This window comes from Columba livia (genome assembly GCF_036013475.1).
Source record: "Columba livia isolate bColLiv1 breed racing homer chromosome W unlocalized genomic scaffold, bColLiv1.pat.W.v2 SUPER_W_unloc_5, whole genome shotgun sequence".
NCBI classification, from domain to species: Eukaryota; Metazoa; Chordata; class Aves; order Columbiformes; family Columbidae; genus Columba; species Columba livia.
The window spans coordinates 3,864,308-3,881,671 of NW_027043000.1; the positions used below are offsets into that span (position 1 = coordinate 3,864,308).

At 38.3% G+C, this 17,364-nt stretch overlaps 1 protein-coding gene across 1 annotated transcript; it reads left to right on the forward strand.

The window, feature by feature from the left end:
- Positions 1-1,072: 1,072 nt before the first annotated feature.
- On the forward strand, positions 1,073-9,133 carry LOC135577511 (T-cell receptor-associated transmembrane adapter 1-like; the record flags this gene model as incomplete). The annotated part of the gene is made up of 3 exons (XM_065047646.1): positions 1,073-1,127; positions 1,706-1,764; positions 8,855-9,133. Coding segments are annotated over 3 exons (393 nt in total), but the record flags the coding sequence as incomplete, so codon positions are not given.
- Between the last annotated feature and the right edge of the window lie 8,231 nt (positions 9,134-17,364).

Here is a 17,364-nt window from a genome sequence, read left to right on the forward strand (position 1 = left end):
GAAATCTCCAAGGAAATTTCGAATGCTGTATTTCCACTAGTATTAACAGCCAATGTTTCGATAAAGCCAATACTGCACTGATAGATCTGAAACAGGACTTCGATCCGGTAAGGGAAAACAATATCCAATAAATATGACAGCCAAAATGGAGTTAGAAATGTTGAGGAATAAATTTTTGACAACCTTACAGGCTGACTGCATTCGATTGGACTTGCAGATTTGTGTATGAGAAACCTGTGGCTATTGTGGGACAGTATAATGACATTGCTAGCAGACTGATATACCGACTGTTATATAGCAATTGTCACTCTGATCAAGAAAATGCAGGGAATGAATTTAAGTCTTAATAGGCCATGATCCTTTTGTCATATATGTACCATTTGTGAAATTTAATTCTGATTTATTTTTTTTATTATTTGTAATCTATGTCTTTGTATATTGCACTAGCTATTTTTTTTAACAGCACAGCTTTTGGCATGCCTAAATGTAAAATGCTGCAGAACCTGCAAGCCTTTAACATCAGGTCATAGGCCATACTTGTATTTGGTCTGATCCTACATACTTGCACGGTTTTTGCAACAGAAATACAAAAGCCTTCACCTGTTTCCCCAAACCAATCCTCAATTACAAATTTACCTGAAGTTGGGAAGTCTCTGTTTTTAAGAACATTGCCCCAAGAGACCCATTTAGTGCTTTAGTTTGTATTGCAAAGCAGGCTCAGAGGACATGAAGTGGGTTCGTTTCAGTGATCAATAATACCTCTAGAACTATGTCAAACGGTAGCTTAGTGGTCTTGAGATTAGCTTTATACTTAAGTAAGTTCCAGGAAAGAAGAGTTCTATTCTTGGCTAGATAACAAATCTCTCTTCAGAACATGCACATAGCCATTTCTGTGCTGTGTCCCCGCACTTGTTTCCCCCCCCCGATATTTTTGGTCTTGTCTTTCAGATCACATACAATCTGCTTGCTACTGCCACATGCATGTAAGATGTTTAAAGTCTAATAGTGAAGTCCTAAATCAAGCATATTCTGTTAATTAGAAGTATTTTTCCGTTGCCCTTCTAGCTATGATGGCTACTACACAGAAGATGACCCAGTTTATGGCAATCTCAATCAAGATATTTTAGGTAAGCTTCACTTTGAGAACACATGTGTTTCTCAACACAGAAGTAATACCAGCTTGGGATAGAACTGCAAACCATCATACTGCACTACTCTTTTTAAGACCAGGTCTCATACTGAATTGGATTTTTTGCAGTCCAAATGATCCTGTTCAGCCATATATCTCAAAACCAAGAGCTGTTCTTCATGTAAAGATGCACCAGTTGAAATAACAGCTTGATCCATGCAGTTACAGCAATCTAAGACACATATTACTCCCTGCCCAAAGTCAATGCTCCCACACAAGATGGTACCCCTAGCAGTCTAAAATGACGCCCACTTAGTGAATAATGAGAAACTTTCCATCCATATGAACAGAAAATGCTTTTCATTTTCACAGTATGCATGTCTGAATTTCTTAGCTATTCGCCCTTCTGTTAATAGAGAAAGAGATCTGTGTGTGAATTCAAAAAAAACCAAACTTCTACCAAAGTAAACTGGGCAAAGCTGGTTCTGTAACAGGGAGGATCTGTTAATTTGATCTTTTAAGACTCAGTAGTGTGCCTTAATAACTAAAACATTTTTCTTCTTTGATAAACTGTAGAGGAATGTTGTTACGAGCAGATGAAGTCCCAGCCTCAAAGGCCAGTTAACCAGCTACAGGTATCTCTAAGTTTAATTCTGGATTTCTGAATTAGGGTAATGTGGTCTGTCTCAGAATTTTTGTGTGTATCCCATGACAATATATAACAAAAATTTTCACGCTGCTCATCACGAAAATTACCATGCATTAGTGTCGTAGTTCATCAAGAAATTTAAGCACGGACTTGACCCTTTGTTCCATCTGGGACATTAATGAGGGAGCAGGAGAATTATAGACAGCTCATTTCCATCCATATGGCATAATAAAGCTCGGTCACAGGCATGCAGATCAGGCTGAATTGAATTCTCTCTCAGGATACTTCCAGGTGGTGGAAAATTTATTTTTTTTTCTTTTTAAATCTAGACATTTGCTTTATTATACTTCACAGAAACAGACTAACCTATGAAAATTCCAATATGAAAAATGTTTGATAATTTGGCTTGAAAAACACAGAGAAAAACACGGGAAAGACACACGAGGCATACATTTTGCACTGCAAATGAGATCATATTTACAGACAAGAATCACCCATCTTTAGTTTTCTGCACAGACCAAGCCTATGAAAAATGTAACTGGATTATAATTTAAAAAACAAACAAACAAAACCAGTAAGAAGAAAAAGAGATCAAATAAGGTCTTACATCCCAAAGAACTTGGACCAATTATATAAAGTACCCTCAGTCCCACAGTGAATCTTTCCAATAATAGCTGCCATAACCCTGTGGAGGGGTTTTGATAGATAAAGATTTGTTGCTGAATTAGTCTGGCTCAAAGGAATCTCAAGGCTGCTTCGAGAAGCTGAGAACAGAATCTCCTGTGAGACAGAGGGGTGTTCCTCAATCAGCGGGGTCCCATCATCGGACGTGTCATCAGCGAGACTCCAGTGCATGGACAGCCCATGATACTCATTTAGCGAATCCATGCTTGGAGCGTGGACGCGTGATTAGAATATAGTTGCATATATAAGGAGGCTTGTTTCTGTAATAAATGGCTTTGCGTGATTCACATTGAATCAGAATGCTGAGTCCTTTATCGTTCCAACAAATGGTGATCCCGACGTGATACTCTGGTGTACCACTACGATCGGGGAAAAGCCTGGAGCGGCCCAGCCGGGAGCGGCTTCAGCTGGACTGAAGACTGGACAGAGGCGTAAGGACGCCCCGGGAATAAAGTCGTCGACACAGCAAAGGGAAAAGTTGATTGGCTGGGAACAGGAGGAGGGAAGAGTAAAGTTATGGGACAGAACGTGTTCTCTGAAGCACAAGCTGCAGTTAAGTTCCTCCTGCATATTCTCTCTATGAGAGGACTTACATAGGAAAAAAGTAACATATGTAGACTATTAATTTGGTGTAGAATTCACGGCTACCCGGGAGAAAACGAGAAGGCTTTTAAACGTTAACTTTGGGACGATAAAGGGAAGAAATTACGGAATAAGGTCAGCAATGGAGATGATAAAGAAACTAAATCATTAGCGATTACATGGAAGCTTATAATTTCCACCTTAAAAGACTTTAAGGGGGCAGCCTGATAGCAAACTTAAAAATAACCGTAAAGTTTACCCAGATCGAGTCTTTTGACCCCCTCCCCACTCCATCCCCTGTTGTGCCGTCGGCACCCCCGATGATAAAGCAGTCTGGGGCGCAGGGAGGAAAATTACCGAGTGTATGGACTCCTATACCATTACCTGACTCTAGAGAGATCAAGAAGTCTAAAGGACTGGAATCAGACAATTTGTCAAAAGAACTGGTGAAAGATGAGAATGCTAAAGTCGTAAATATGTGTAATATCAGTCCTTTTACTGATTCGTGTCCGCCTTTACCGCCTTCTGCCTCTCTAACTCCTACGAGAGAGCAGAAGGAGTTGCCGGATATGAACTGGGCAAAAGAACTGTGTGAAAGATCAGATCAGCTATGAGTGAGTGAATCCAACAGTCAGCAATGCAGTCATGCTGATTGTGACGGGAAAGGGGATGCGCTTGGGGACTCAGCTTATACGAATAATTATGATGCTACAAAGTATTGCCGAGAATGTGCACTGTTCCGAACCCCCCTGTTACTAATGATTCTCCAGCATCGTTCAAGTCCGTGTTATCTGATGACTCGGAAGAGAATGAGGGCTTGAGGCATTTTTCTTGAAAAGTTAAGTATGTGTACGAGTTGCCCCGAGATCAGATAAGAACCATGAAAGACTCAAGCAAAATTAGACCTATGCAATGTAACAGCTATAGATCATTTAGGACAGAACGATGGGGATTCGTTCAAAGGGGCAGGTATCCCACAACTCCTGGAAGAGACACTAATTGACATACCACAACTACAGGCACGATAACTTTCTGAAATCCTGAGGCAGTCAACAGACTTTGCATATCAAGCTGAGAGGTGCCTGAAACCAACAAAACAGCCAAATCATTTGCAACTATTAATCAGGGTCCCAATGAGAATTACATGCAATTTATTGACCACTTTCAAGAGGCCATCAATAAGCAGGTTGAAAACTTGAAAGCTAAGGAAGCATTAGTATTGAAATTAGCAGTAGAGAATGCTAATGTTTGCTATCAACATATTATTTGCGAGTTTTACAGTACCTATTATGTGGTCCTGTGTATTGCCTCTCTGAAAATCAAGCAGCTTGTCAGGAATGTGAGTTAATTGTTTTACTAGTTGTTTTTAAGAGTGTTGTAAAACCTTCTGCCCGCTTTTCACACTCACACTGCAAGCAGCCCTGTGCATTCCTCCCCTTCCCCCCTCCCTCCCTCTTCTCAAGGTTTTTACTTGCAAGATGGGGTCAGGCATTATTGTTTTCAGTTGTGTTCCTAAAAAATCGGTATTGGGAGGTGTTTTAAAACTTAGGAATTATGAGGAAGGAAGATCTTGTTAAATATTGAAATCAGTGTTGGCTGCTGTATAAGTTAAGCGATTGGGAAAAGTGTCTGGAGAATACAATCTTGAAGTGTAACACTCTGTTGCGATTAATGTTGTTTTTAAGGCCAGAAAAGCGGGACAAAATAAATCTCTGCAGTTTTACAGGCGGTGCAATTTGAACTTCAACAAGCTGAGAGAGAATTAACTGATAACACACAGGTCAGAAAACTTGTTAAAGTCTGCAAGATGCTTTCCTTATTAACCTGTTTTCTTTGTGGGTATCCGTTTAAGCATGTTGCAATTTTGGTAGGTCTTTCTATATGGTACGATAAGTTCACAGACTGTTAAATCATGAGAATCCGTTGACTCAAAATGTGCATTTTGTGATAAGTAATTTAGTTCTTTACTGCATGAATGTGATGGTAAAATTTTGCGTGTAATAGCTGTTATTTTTCTCTCCAGCATGCTACGTTTATTCCAGCATTCAGACTTGCACAACTCTGTGACAGGCTGTATCTCATCTCGGTGTGCTGGATTTGGCTTTTCCATATGCACACCATGTAAAGAATCCTGGTTTTGGAATAACAGCTGTAGTGCACCAGCCTTGCCCAGTCCAGCTTGCTGCGGTGGCAGGGGAGTGGGTGCCAATGGGGCTCCAGCGCACACTGACCTGTTTTGTCAGGGAGACCCAGAGGTGCCTCCACCTGGCTGGGCAGTAAGCGGCCCAAAGGTGCAATGCAAAAATGGAGATATTGTCTTAAATTAGTGTAACTGTGATCCATCTGAATATTTGAACTTGGTGTTTGGTTTTCATATCTCAGCTCAGTATTTTAGTTTGCATATTTATATTTGGTACCAAAAGAATCTTGTTTGGGAAGATAATTACAAAATGGGAACCGGTTCCACTGCCAAAATTCCACCTTGCTCCCCCTTAGGATGCATCCTTACACATTAGAGTAATTGCTTATATTGTTATCTAGTAATTTTGAGACCAGAAAAGCATTTAAATTGTTAAACTCTGCTTTGAAACAAAACAAAACAAAACAAAACAAAACAAAACAAAAAAAAAAAACCAACACAAAACAAAAAAAAACCACACCAAAACACCTAAATGCTATGATAGATGTGAATTTGGAAGAGGTTGTATTTAAAAGTTGCTAGAATATTAACTGATTTGGATCTAGGAGAATAGAATAATGGATTTATGTTTATTATACTGGTTTTTGACATCTGTAAATTGTAAAAGGTATATGGAGCTAAGGAATGTAACTATTGCTGAGCTACTTGGAATTGCATATAAAGTGTATTATGGTTGGAATGAAATGGGAAAACAAAAGAGCAAAATATCCCAGGCCTGTGTGCAACTCACTGTAACTGAGAAGTTTCCCAGAGCCTCCCACTTCGTACCAGCCATTATGCCAGCTGCATGACCTTGGGTATATCTAAACTGCAGCAAGAAGAGAAAAAAGGAAAAAAAAAAAAAAATGGAAAAAACTGGCTGCCCACTTTTAAAGCGGTGAAAGGGGGGTTTTCTCTCCCCCCCACTGCAGCGATGTAATACTGAATGGAGCAGTCTGAGGGTGAAGTTTAAAGGCATCCCTAGCAGACCCGTAGTTCTAATGAAACTGGAAAATTAAACCAAAAATTAGTTAATAGGCTTATTCTGTGGTAATTAGTTGTAAGAGACATCTTAGTAAATTCACCATGCTAGTTTTTGAGGTCATGGGAGAGAACGAAAGAAAGGCTGTTTTTTGAGACCAATAGAATGCCAAATTTGGAACAAAGTTTTAATACATGAATTCTTATAGTTGCCAGAAAGTCCTATACCTCTCTTGGGTCAAGATTTGTTAAGTAAATTGTAAGCTCAAATAACGTTCTCTGAGAATTCTGTTTAGTTGCATGGTCTACAAGAAGCTGCTTGGATGGCGCAGATCTGCTTGCTGTAAGTGAGAAATCTCCAAGGAAATTTCGAATGCTGTATTTCCACTAGTATTAACAGCCAATGTTTCGATAAAGCCAATACTGCACTGATAGATCTGAAACAGGACTTCGATCCGGTAAGGGAAAACAATATCCAATAAATATGACAGCCAAAATGGAGTTAGAAATGTTGAGGAATAAATTTTTGACAACCTTACAGGCTGACTGCATTCGATTGGACTTGCAGATTTGTGTATGAGAAACCTGTGGCTATTGTGGGACAGTATAATGACATTGCTAGCAGACTGATATACCGACTGTTATATAGCAATTGTCACTCTGATCAAGAAAATGCAGGGAATGAATTTAAGTCTTAATAGGCCATGATCCTTTTGTCATATATGTACCATTTGTGAAATTTAATTCTGATTTATTTTTTTTATTATTTGTAATCTATGTCTTTGTATATTGCACTAGCTATTTTTTTTAACAGCACAGCTTTTGGCATGCCTAAATGTAAAATGCTGCAGAACCTGCAAGCCTTTAACATCAGGTCATAGGCCATACTTGTATTTGGTCTGATCCTACATACTTGCACGGTTTTTTTTGATGGTTCTGGGAAGTCTCATAAAGCTGTAGTGGTTTGGTGTGAAGATAACAATTGGCATCATTCTGTAAAAATTATTGAAGGTTCAACCCAATTAGCAGAACTTGGCACAGCTTTAAATTACTTAGAGCTTTTTAAGGAGGAACCTCTACATTTGATTTGTGATTCTGAGTACGTAGTCAAGATCCAACACACGTATCTGGTTCTGAACTTTTTTTGTTTGTTTGTTTGTTTTTGGTTTAAAAAAAAAAAAAAACAAAAAACCAAACAAACAAACAAAAAACAAAGGGGGGGAATTAGGGGAAACACCACAAAACCAATTGTCAAAAGCATTGTATGTGATGAAACACTTTGCAAGTATGACCCAAAACCATGCTAAACCAGAAAGAACCTACGTTAGTTATGGTCAAATCACTAGTCAATGAAAAAGGCCGCATCAATTGATAACCTGGGGAAAAGGTTATGTTTATGTCATTACAGGCCGAGGATTGAAGTGGATTCCACAAAGATTCAACGGATGGAGATGGACAGGAGGGAGACAAGTTGTGAGGACTGTTTCAGATGTAAACCATGGATCCTAATTCAGTGTTATAGATGCTCACAGACCTGGTGGTCTAGAAGCCTATTAGTAAGAAGGTGGTGTACCTTCTGTGGAGAATGGCAATTTGAACAATCAGCAGGAGATCCAAAAGGGTGGTATTATGATTAGATAGTCAATGCATAGATAAGGTAAAATTATGAGATATCCCTACCATAGTAATCTAAGTTTAGCAACTGCTAAAGATTTAGAAGGGATATTAATCTTAAGCTATTGATCTTTTAAATAGGTTAAGATAACTTTAAAGATATTAATTCAATTATTAGTATATGCTGATGGTATTAAATATGTTACCCTATAAACTGCGCAGTTATAAATCTTTTAGGAATTTAAGAGAATATATTGTATTAACTTGTCTGGTTATTTTGAATCTATTAAAATAGTGTGTTAATAAGGTTGTCATAGTAGAATTAAGGTTTTAAGAATAGGCAGGTAGTTGTTTGATCTTATTAAGTAAGGTTTAACTGCATTATATGTAATTGTAATTATGTTGTTAATCACGTGTTCTATGTTGCAGTATATTTCAAAAATGATTCACCGTGCGTTTAAAGGGGCCTGACTAATTCAAGAACAGAAAGGGGGAAGTGCGGAGGGGTTTTGATAGATAAAGATTTGTTGCTGAATTAGTCTGGCTCAAAGGAATCTCAAGGCCGCTTCGAGAAGCTGAGAACAGAATCTGCTGTGAGAAAGAGGGGACTTCCTCAATCAGCGGGGTCCCAACATGGCGTGAATCATTGGACGTATCATCAGTGAGACTCCAGCGCATGGACAGCCCGTGATACTCATTTAGCGAATCCATGCTTGGAGCGTGGACGCGTGATTAGAATATAGTTGCATATATAAGGAGGCTTGTTTCTGTAATAAATGTCTCTGCGTGATTCACATTGAATCGGAATGCTGAGTCCTTTATCGTTCCAACACTACCCCAAGAACACGAGTCATTTACTGTTAGGTTACGTTGGTCTGTTTTCTGTGCTGCCACAGCTGAATCATTTGTGCTTTTAATGAGCTAATTTGGTTAAAATTCAGCCACTATTATGATTACGGTGTAGACATACTCAAAGTCTTAGACATAACTTTAGAGCAAGCATAACTACTGAATGTTAAAGTGCATGTTCATCTAGGTGGAGTCTGCCCATCAGATGTGTTATGCCTCACTTGATCACAGTGTCAAGGGAAAACGCAGAAAACCGAGGAGAAAGAAAGGCCCTTCATTAGAGGAGGATGAAGAAGAAAGATCATCTAACCCCACCATGATGGCTTCCAAAGTTAGCATTTATCTCAACAGTGAGCAGCTGGCTGCTGAAAACACGACAAACGTAGAAGCCATTCATGATGATCCCATGAGATTAATGGGCTTGATTCGTACTACAAAGGAGAGAACATTTGAAGTGGCTTCATAAACCAAATATGTAATCATAAAGTGATATCTGCTTCTTCGTTCTGGAAAAACAGTGAATGATTAGAGGCAATAACCTGACAAACTGACATACCAAACCATGTTAGAAAATGGGTAAGTTAAGTGTTCTAAAGTGTCTTCCAAGCACATTTAGAGACTGAGCAAGAAATAAGATCCAGACTGCCACTTTGAAGGACCTGCCCTTCTGAAGACATTTTGGAAAGGAGTTGTAGAAGCTGGTATCTCAGCATTCACATGGTATTGATTCCAGTAAAATTAATCCTTAGTTTAAAACAACCATCAACTTTCAAACAGTCCCAAAAGACCCACCCTGTTGTCTGTAGAGCTCTAGCAGAGTATAACTACTCCTCTATATAGTTTTGAACACCACCTTTGGAAGGAAATTGTGTTTCATGCTTGCACACTTAACGATTTAGTTAAACTAAAAACCGATCATCTGTTCGACATTTTATACTTCCTTACGGTGACTGGTCTATGGTAATAACACAACATATCTAAAGCTAATTGGAGAATAAGTTAATAGCTTGTTTAAAGTAGTAATTGCACATCTTGCAAGATTTAGCAATATCCTTATATATCTTTAGTTTCCTTCTCTGAGCAATACCAGGATACATCTCAAATCTCAACTCCTCTACTAATGTTATGTTGTATCCAGCCCACATTAAAGATATTAGCCAAATATCTGTAACATTAAATCTCCTAGGGAGGTCTTTTTCCTTCTAATATTCTATGTGATGTTTAATATTCTGTGTGGGTTTTTCACTGCCATTGTTTCATCTATTTTACAAAAGTAGAAAGAGCCTTTTTATTTCCCCAAATAATTCACATATTGTGTGCACATTCATCTTAAGACTTTAAACTCATCAGATGGTAACCTTTTATAGAATGGGGTTTTATTTTTATGTTCCAGGAGTCATTAAGTAGTAGAAGCAGGAAACAGTAAGGCATCGTGATGTATTAGGCTACTTCAAAAGGAATTGTGGCTTTCACACTGTTGAAATTTTCCGTTTGATATTGGGATACATTCTTAAATAAATGTGGTTATTTTATGCATCATTTTAATGTTATTCTCTTGCTTTATGTTTTTTCTTCTTTTTTCTTTTTTTTTTTTTTTTTTGCTAATGACTTATTATTTGCTATATATTTTATGTTTATTTTAGACTATGGAAATGTTAGACAAAAACCAAATTTGAGTGGTTTTCTTATTCAAGTTCAAAATGAGTCATAAAGCAGTGAAGACAGCTCACAACATCAACCAGGCATTTGGCCCAGGAACTGCTAAGGAACGTACAGTGCAATGGTGGTTTAAGAAGTTTCACAAAGGAGATGAGAGCCTTGAAGATGAGGAGGGTAGCGGCCAGCCATTGCAAGTTGACAATAACCAATTCAGAGCAATCCTCAAAGCTGATCATCTTACAACTACAGGAGAAGTTGCTGAAGAGCTTAGCGTCAACCGTCCTACGGTTGTTTGGCATTTGAAGCAAATTGGAAAGGTGAAAAAGGTGATGGATTGATGAAAAGTGAAATTTGTACAAAAACTGACGATGACCAGCTCTGTGGTTGGACAGAGAAGAACCTCCAAAAGACTTCCCAAAGCCAAACTTGCACCAAAAAAAGGTCATGGTCACTGTTTGGTGGTCTGCTGCCCGTCTGATCCACTACAGCTTTCTGAATCCTGGCGAAACCCAAAAAGTATGCTCAGCAAATCAATGAGATGCACTGAAAACTGCAAAGCCCGCAGCCAGCCCTTGGTCAATGGAAAGCGCCCAATTCCTCTCCACGACAATGCCCAACCCCACTTTGCCCAACGCTTCAGAAGTTGAATAAATTGGGCTACGAAGTTTTGCCTCATCTGCCATAGTCGCCTGACTGTCACTTCTTCAAGCATCTTGACAACTTTTTGCAGGGAAAAAGCTTCCAATACCAGCAGGATGCAGAAAATGCTTTCCAAGAGTTTCTCAAATCCCGAAGCATGGATTTTTATGCCGCAGGAATAAACAAACTTATTTATTATTGGCAAAAATGTGTTGACTGTAATGGTTCCTATTTTGAATTTTAAAGATGTGTTTGAGTCTAGTTATAATGATTTAAAATTCACAGTCCAAACCGACAATTACTTTTGCACCAACTAATAATGTGCCTACCTCTAAGTGTCAGAGAGTTCTGCCTTCTCAAAATAAGGATGTTAGAGCCTTTAAAATCCATGCAGAGCACAGTGTCAAGGAGTCTGAAACTCTCAAGCACATAGAGCCCTGCAAGTGTTTCAGGTCCTGAAAAATAAAACCCTGAAAGCAGTTACAAGAAACAAACAAAAAAGCCCACAGTACAAAGAACCAACACCTCTTGTAAAGGCAGAAGTGGGTGGACATATCCAGAGATGTGACAAATTTACAAGGAAAAAAAAAAAAGAAATAGTTCTTTGACAGCCTGGTTCATGTTTTGTTTAGCTCATAGTTAACGAGCCTCTTTAACTTGCCTTAACTTCTATGCAAGACCAAAAGGCCAGCCCTTGCATCCAAAGCTGCCCAGTCTCACTGCCTGTCTTGCGCTAGCACTTGCTTTTGTGCGCAGAAATCAAGTCAGTATATGCTTGGTTCTTAGGCTGCAGAAACCAGGCAGACTTGGAATTAAAGCAACCATATTATCATGGTCTTAGACTGACTACCATTGGATAAGCAAAAGTAAATACTGTCAAAGCATTGATAAAAACCATTTTAATGAAGAAACATTAAATGATGACCCTTACTAAAATACCAAATAACTTTTCATCAGACACATGTCCCAATACAGCTTTATCCAACCATTGTACAAGCCCAGCCACATAAGCAGAATCTGTCACAATATTCACAGGGCCAGGAAAGGCCTGAAACGCCATGGTCATTGCTCTAAGTTCGACCACTTGTGGTGATCCTTCCTGATATTCTACTTGATGTCACCACTGTGGCCCATCCTTCCAAACAATGGCTGCCTTGCCCGTCCTTCCTGATCCATCTGTAAATACTGTAGGTCCATTTACTGGGCTCGATTGATTCAATTGCTTCTGACCAAATCTTACCTGACTGCCTAATTTAATCACTGGATGTGAGGGCAAATGATAACTGATTTGACCCGTATAATTCATCATAGCTGCTTGTAGTGCAGAACTATTAGCCATACACCACTCAAAATAATCACTTTGCACAGGAAGCGTGATCGTTTCTGGATCTCTTGCCATTAATTCCATGCAACGTAATCTGATTTTAATAATTACCTGAGCCACCAGTTCAAAAAGACCTGGGGCTGTCTTTTTTGATTTGGCTGGCAAAAAGACCCACTCTAAAATATGTAGAGGATCTCCCCACTTCTCATGCTATTGTGCGATCATAGCAAAAGGAATGCATTGATCAATCAAAACAATTGCTTGTACAGACACTGTCAAATCAATTCTCCATACGTGCTTACTACTGATTGCTTGTTCAATTTTCGCAATGACCTGCTGTGCTTCTGTTGTCAAAGTGCGAGGGGCAGAAATATTAGTGTCTCCTCGCAAGAGATCAATCAATGGCTGCAATTGAGAAGAGGGGATTCCTACATAAGGCCTTACCCAATTGATCATTCCTGCCAATTTTCATTCAGTGTTTTGAATTTTACTTGCAGTTTTATAGGTTGTGGTATCACTGTCTGATCCAAAATTTTCATGCCCAAATAAAGCCATGGCTGTTGTCGTTGCACCTTCTCAGGTGCAACAACCAGCCCATACTGATTTAATGACTCACGTGCTTTATTTTCCATTTCACTCAATTCTTGTGGCGTTGCTGCAGCCAACAAAATGTCATCCATATAATGACAGCAATACCCTGATGGAAACAAAGCACGTACTGGATTCAGAGCTTTTGCCACATACCATTGACATATGGTAGGTGAATTTTTCATCCCTTGTGACAGCACTTTCCAATGATACCTTTTCGCTGGCTCTCCATTATTTACAGATGGAACAGTAAAGGCAAACTTTTCCATGTCTTGTTCTGCTAAAGGAATAGTAAAGAAACAATCCTTCTGTAGCCAGTCAAAGCTGACACTGTACAACAGAGATTTGCCCTTGGAGAGCAGATTTATTAACACACCACCAGGACCACAAACCCAGAAATCCTTTGCTGCATTCTCAGTGTTCACCTTTCCATTATGCCCCTAATTATCTCCAAAGGAGTTTATTCCTTGTAAGCTTCTTGTTCAGGCTGATAAGCATTTCATTCTGAATCCTCTGCAGATCTCGGATTTACCGGCAAGTGTTATATTTTCAGTATTATAAACTTGTAAACAAATCAGCAGTAAAAACACACTGGTAGAGCACTAGTATTCCAAGAAAGTTGGTCAGGGCTCTGAATTCAAATTATTAATAATAATCATTATGATGATGAGTCATCATCGACAACTTAAACCTTCCTTAATTAAGGTTAATTAATGAAGACTAAGGATTGGTGTTAGTTTTGTGCTTAATATATTTACTGTGCTGAAGGCTTATTTTACAATGCGCTGCTTCCCTTCTGAAGTATGAAGCTGAAAACTTACAAAGCAATTAGTTGTGCTGTAATTAATTGCAGTTTAAGGAATCCTTTCCGGAGAATTAATATTGCCTTAAAAACTCACACAGGTGGAAACATGTTTAATGCTAATTTAACATTCATCAGTCTTTTAATGGGTTTCTTTATCTAAGGGTCATCAGTATGTAATATTATTTATCTCACCATTCAGTAATTGAGGGGGGAAAACGCTAATTTTATCTCATCTTGACAAATTTGCAGAAAGAACAGGAAACAAATAATTTTGTGCTCCAGATGATCATTTTAAATCCGGTAGCAACCAAAGTAATTCATCTGCTTGTATGAATGATGAGTCGATACCATAGATGGCATGTCCAGCTAGACATGTATCTATATTCTGCACCTCACGTTCCTTTTCAGTAGGAGAAACTGGTTGAAGTATGGTATCTTCCTGTTAGCCTTTGTGAGAGATTCTCTAAACAAAATACATTAGAACAAGAAGGAACCAAACATAGTACTTCTGCTACCTATTCTTATGCTGTTAGGAGGACAAACACCTATTTCTAGCCCCAAATTGTTAAATCTGTCCCCTGCCCCCAAAGGTAAGTACAAGATTATATCTTCTCCTTTGAGTTGCAGTAGTATTGAATTGCAGAAATTAATCCAGGAAAGTTTAGAATGTCTGGGGGGCTTCTGTTTGTTTGGTTATTCTTTTTTGTTTGCTTCCTCCTCTCCATCCCCCTCCAATTACAGTATAACGAGCCCTGCAAATAGAAAACCTGACAAGTGACCAAAAGTTTATTTGTTCCCGTGTTTTTTCTCTGTTGGTAGAGAAAGTCATCAATAATAGATTTAAAAAGGAGAAAAGGCACAAGTAACTATGTCTTTAGAAAGTCTTTTACTTGCCTGTATTTTGTTGTTGAATATAGTTTACAGCACTGTAAAATATACTAAGAGGAGTCGAGTAACTCCATCCCTAAGCTCAGAAAAGTAAAAACATCATCCAGATGGAGCAAATTACCTAAGGTAGGTGTTTACTTGGGTGCAACTCCAAGTTTGACCCTGTTTCCAAATAGAAGTGAAAGAACAGCAGAACGGGAATATATAATTAATACTAGAGAGATTCAGGTATTAGATAGTCAAAACACTCTCACCTTTATAATGATTAAATATAGTACTTCTGCCACTTACACTTCCCAGCTTGGAACAATAAAACGAGAATCGTCCTTCTCATGAAGAAACCTTTGGCTATATGATGAACTCTTTCACAGAGGAGCGCATTAGTCTAAGAATAGCTTCAATATAGTTTCTTATGAACAACCAACATCGCTCTTACATTTCCCCATCGGAGATAGACTATGACAGAAAACCCTGATGAAATTTGAGCTTATCCCATTAGAATCATAATGTACTATTTCCAGGGGCCTAATTTTTGCTTAGGACTATTTTTTTTTTCAAAGATATAACAAATATTTTTAAAAATATGCAATTTGATTGCAATAGAGTGAGAATGCCCCTGAACACAGTGCTACAGGTTCTTTGGAATAAATATGTAATATGTAAAAAATAATAATCTGCTTTTGCTACATTTGACAGCAAATTACTTGAATGATAATTAAAATTGGAGTATAGAATACAAGAGACTATTTCAGAACAGACTATAATTAGTCTAATAGACTTCTCTTTCTGTTTATTTCTCAGTTTCCATCAACAACCAGCACAATCAGTTAACTGTCATGGGTTGCATCTGCTATTATACATACAGGGACAGCAGTGTAGTTATCTGAGGAGGCGAATTTTTTTCTTCGCACAGGTATTCTGCTTTTCTTCTATTGCTGCTGTTGCCAAAGTAGTAAATATTTAATGTATTCAGTTATAAATGTAAACAGCAAACTGGCAACAGCTGTAAGGGTAGTACAAGAACACGTGGGAAAGAGCTGCGAGTTGTATATCTGTAAAGCTAAGATATATAATCAAAATCTCACGTATTTTGTACTTGGAACGTAAGATTAACTTGAAACGGACACTGGAAAAACATAGAGAACTCAGAGTGGCACCTGTATGTCTCTGATCATGCCTTTACTATGGTTTTATAGGGTAAATGAAAACTGCTGTTGTTTCTCAGATAAAACTAGTGTTGTCTGACAAACAAATAGCTCCTATGGCAAAGACAAAAACCAAAACAACCTGAAGCCACACGTATGTTTGTATACATTCCCCTGAAATACAACCAGGTGTTTAAGTCAGAGTTGTGGAAAATAAATTTAAAAATAAACTCAGTTGTGTTCAGCTAGGAATACATATAAATATTGTTTTCTTAATCTCCCCACACCTATGCAATTTCCTAAATCATGTTTAAGAAAGAACTATAGATAGTGAGGTTTAACACATTGGTATGTTGTATTAGAAATCCCAGTTTCATGCCTTTTGTTTTGCTAGAATATTTTTAAAGTCCTAGAGAAGTGGGACTGCTCAAATACTGTAGATGTTAAACCTGAGACTGAAAAGGGAAACAACTTTTTTTTCAAACCTCTACTTTTTTCCAGATAATATTCCAATTTAAATCAGAATCGGAAACACAAAAATAATACTTGTAATCAAAAATTTGTTTTCCTCCTGCACTTCAATTAAGGGCTGGAAATATTAAAATAAAAAAGTAAAACTAAGAGTTCTCCTTCTGCCTGGAAACACTGGGGGGAAAAAAAAGGATTCCTGAATCAGAAAAATAAATGACAGCATTCAGGATCAAGAAAAAGGTACATACTTAGATCAGAACTTTATTTTAGGTATTGACTCTCTTTCAAATGAATCACAGGGTTGTAGTTTCTATCTCAGTTACACGTGCTTCACTTCTCTTATGCAACAATACTGGTTTTGTTCCCTGCAAAAAAAAAAAAATAAATAAATAAAGAGATTTTGTAGGAGAAGAAGAAAGGAGGACAAGGATGACTCTTATTAGTTAGGCACGATCTTGAGACTTTAAAGCTCTTGCCTTTGACACAGACTTCTTGCAGTTTTGGACAGGTTGCATAGGATGCAAATGCCGAGTGACTAATTGTAGACTAACCAGATTCCAAACACCGATGGTTCTTGACGTGGCCTGACAACATCTTCTCAAGGTATGATGTCCCTTTCTTTTAACTCCTTCTCTGAAAAATCAGAATGATATGTAGCTGCTTCATGGAGGTGTCATCCCTCCTCAAGAATGTCTGTACCTTGCAATAAAGTGCCTCTCAACATGAAAAGTAGTATTGCTGTGATGGAGAACCCTCAAACACCTTTGGGAGAACTCTAGGAGAAAAGAAAGGACTGGAAATTGGTTGTTTAGTATAAAAGGAAGGAAGGATAAATGGCCACTGGAAGTAGAATGTGATAAAAACAGCTACAAGCCTGTCAGAAAGTTACATCTCTGTTTTGTCCCTTTTAAAAGAGAGTTCTGACATGAAGGAAACCTGCATCATAGAATTCCATGTGATTTGTGATTTTTTACTGCCAAGGATTATCTTCTCTTGTTTCAACATCATAAACACATCTCTGGCTTGAAATAAAACAAAAGTAAAAGAGCTTTTGCAACCCCAGCATAATTAGGGAACAAAGCCCGTAAAGGAGCTGTCCCCAAGATGAGCTGGAGCCAGTCAACCAGGGAAAAAAATCTCTGTCTTCTCAGCAGGAGCACATCCATTGCCTCCGCCAC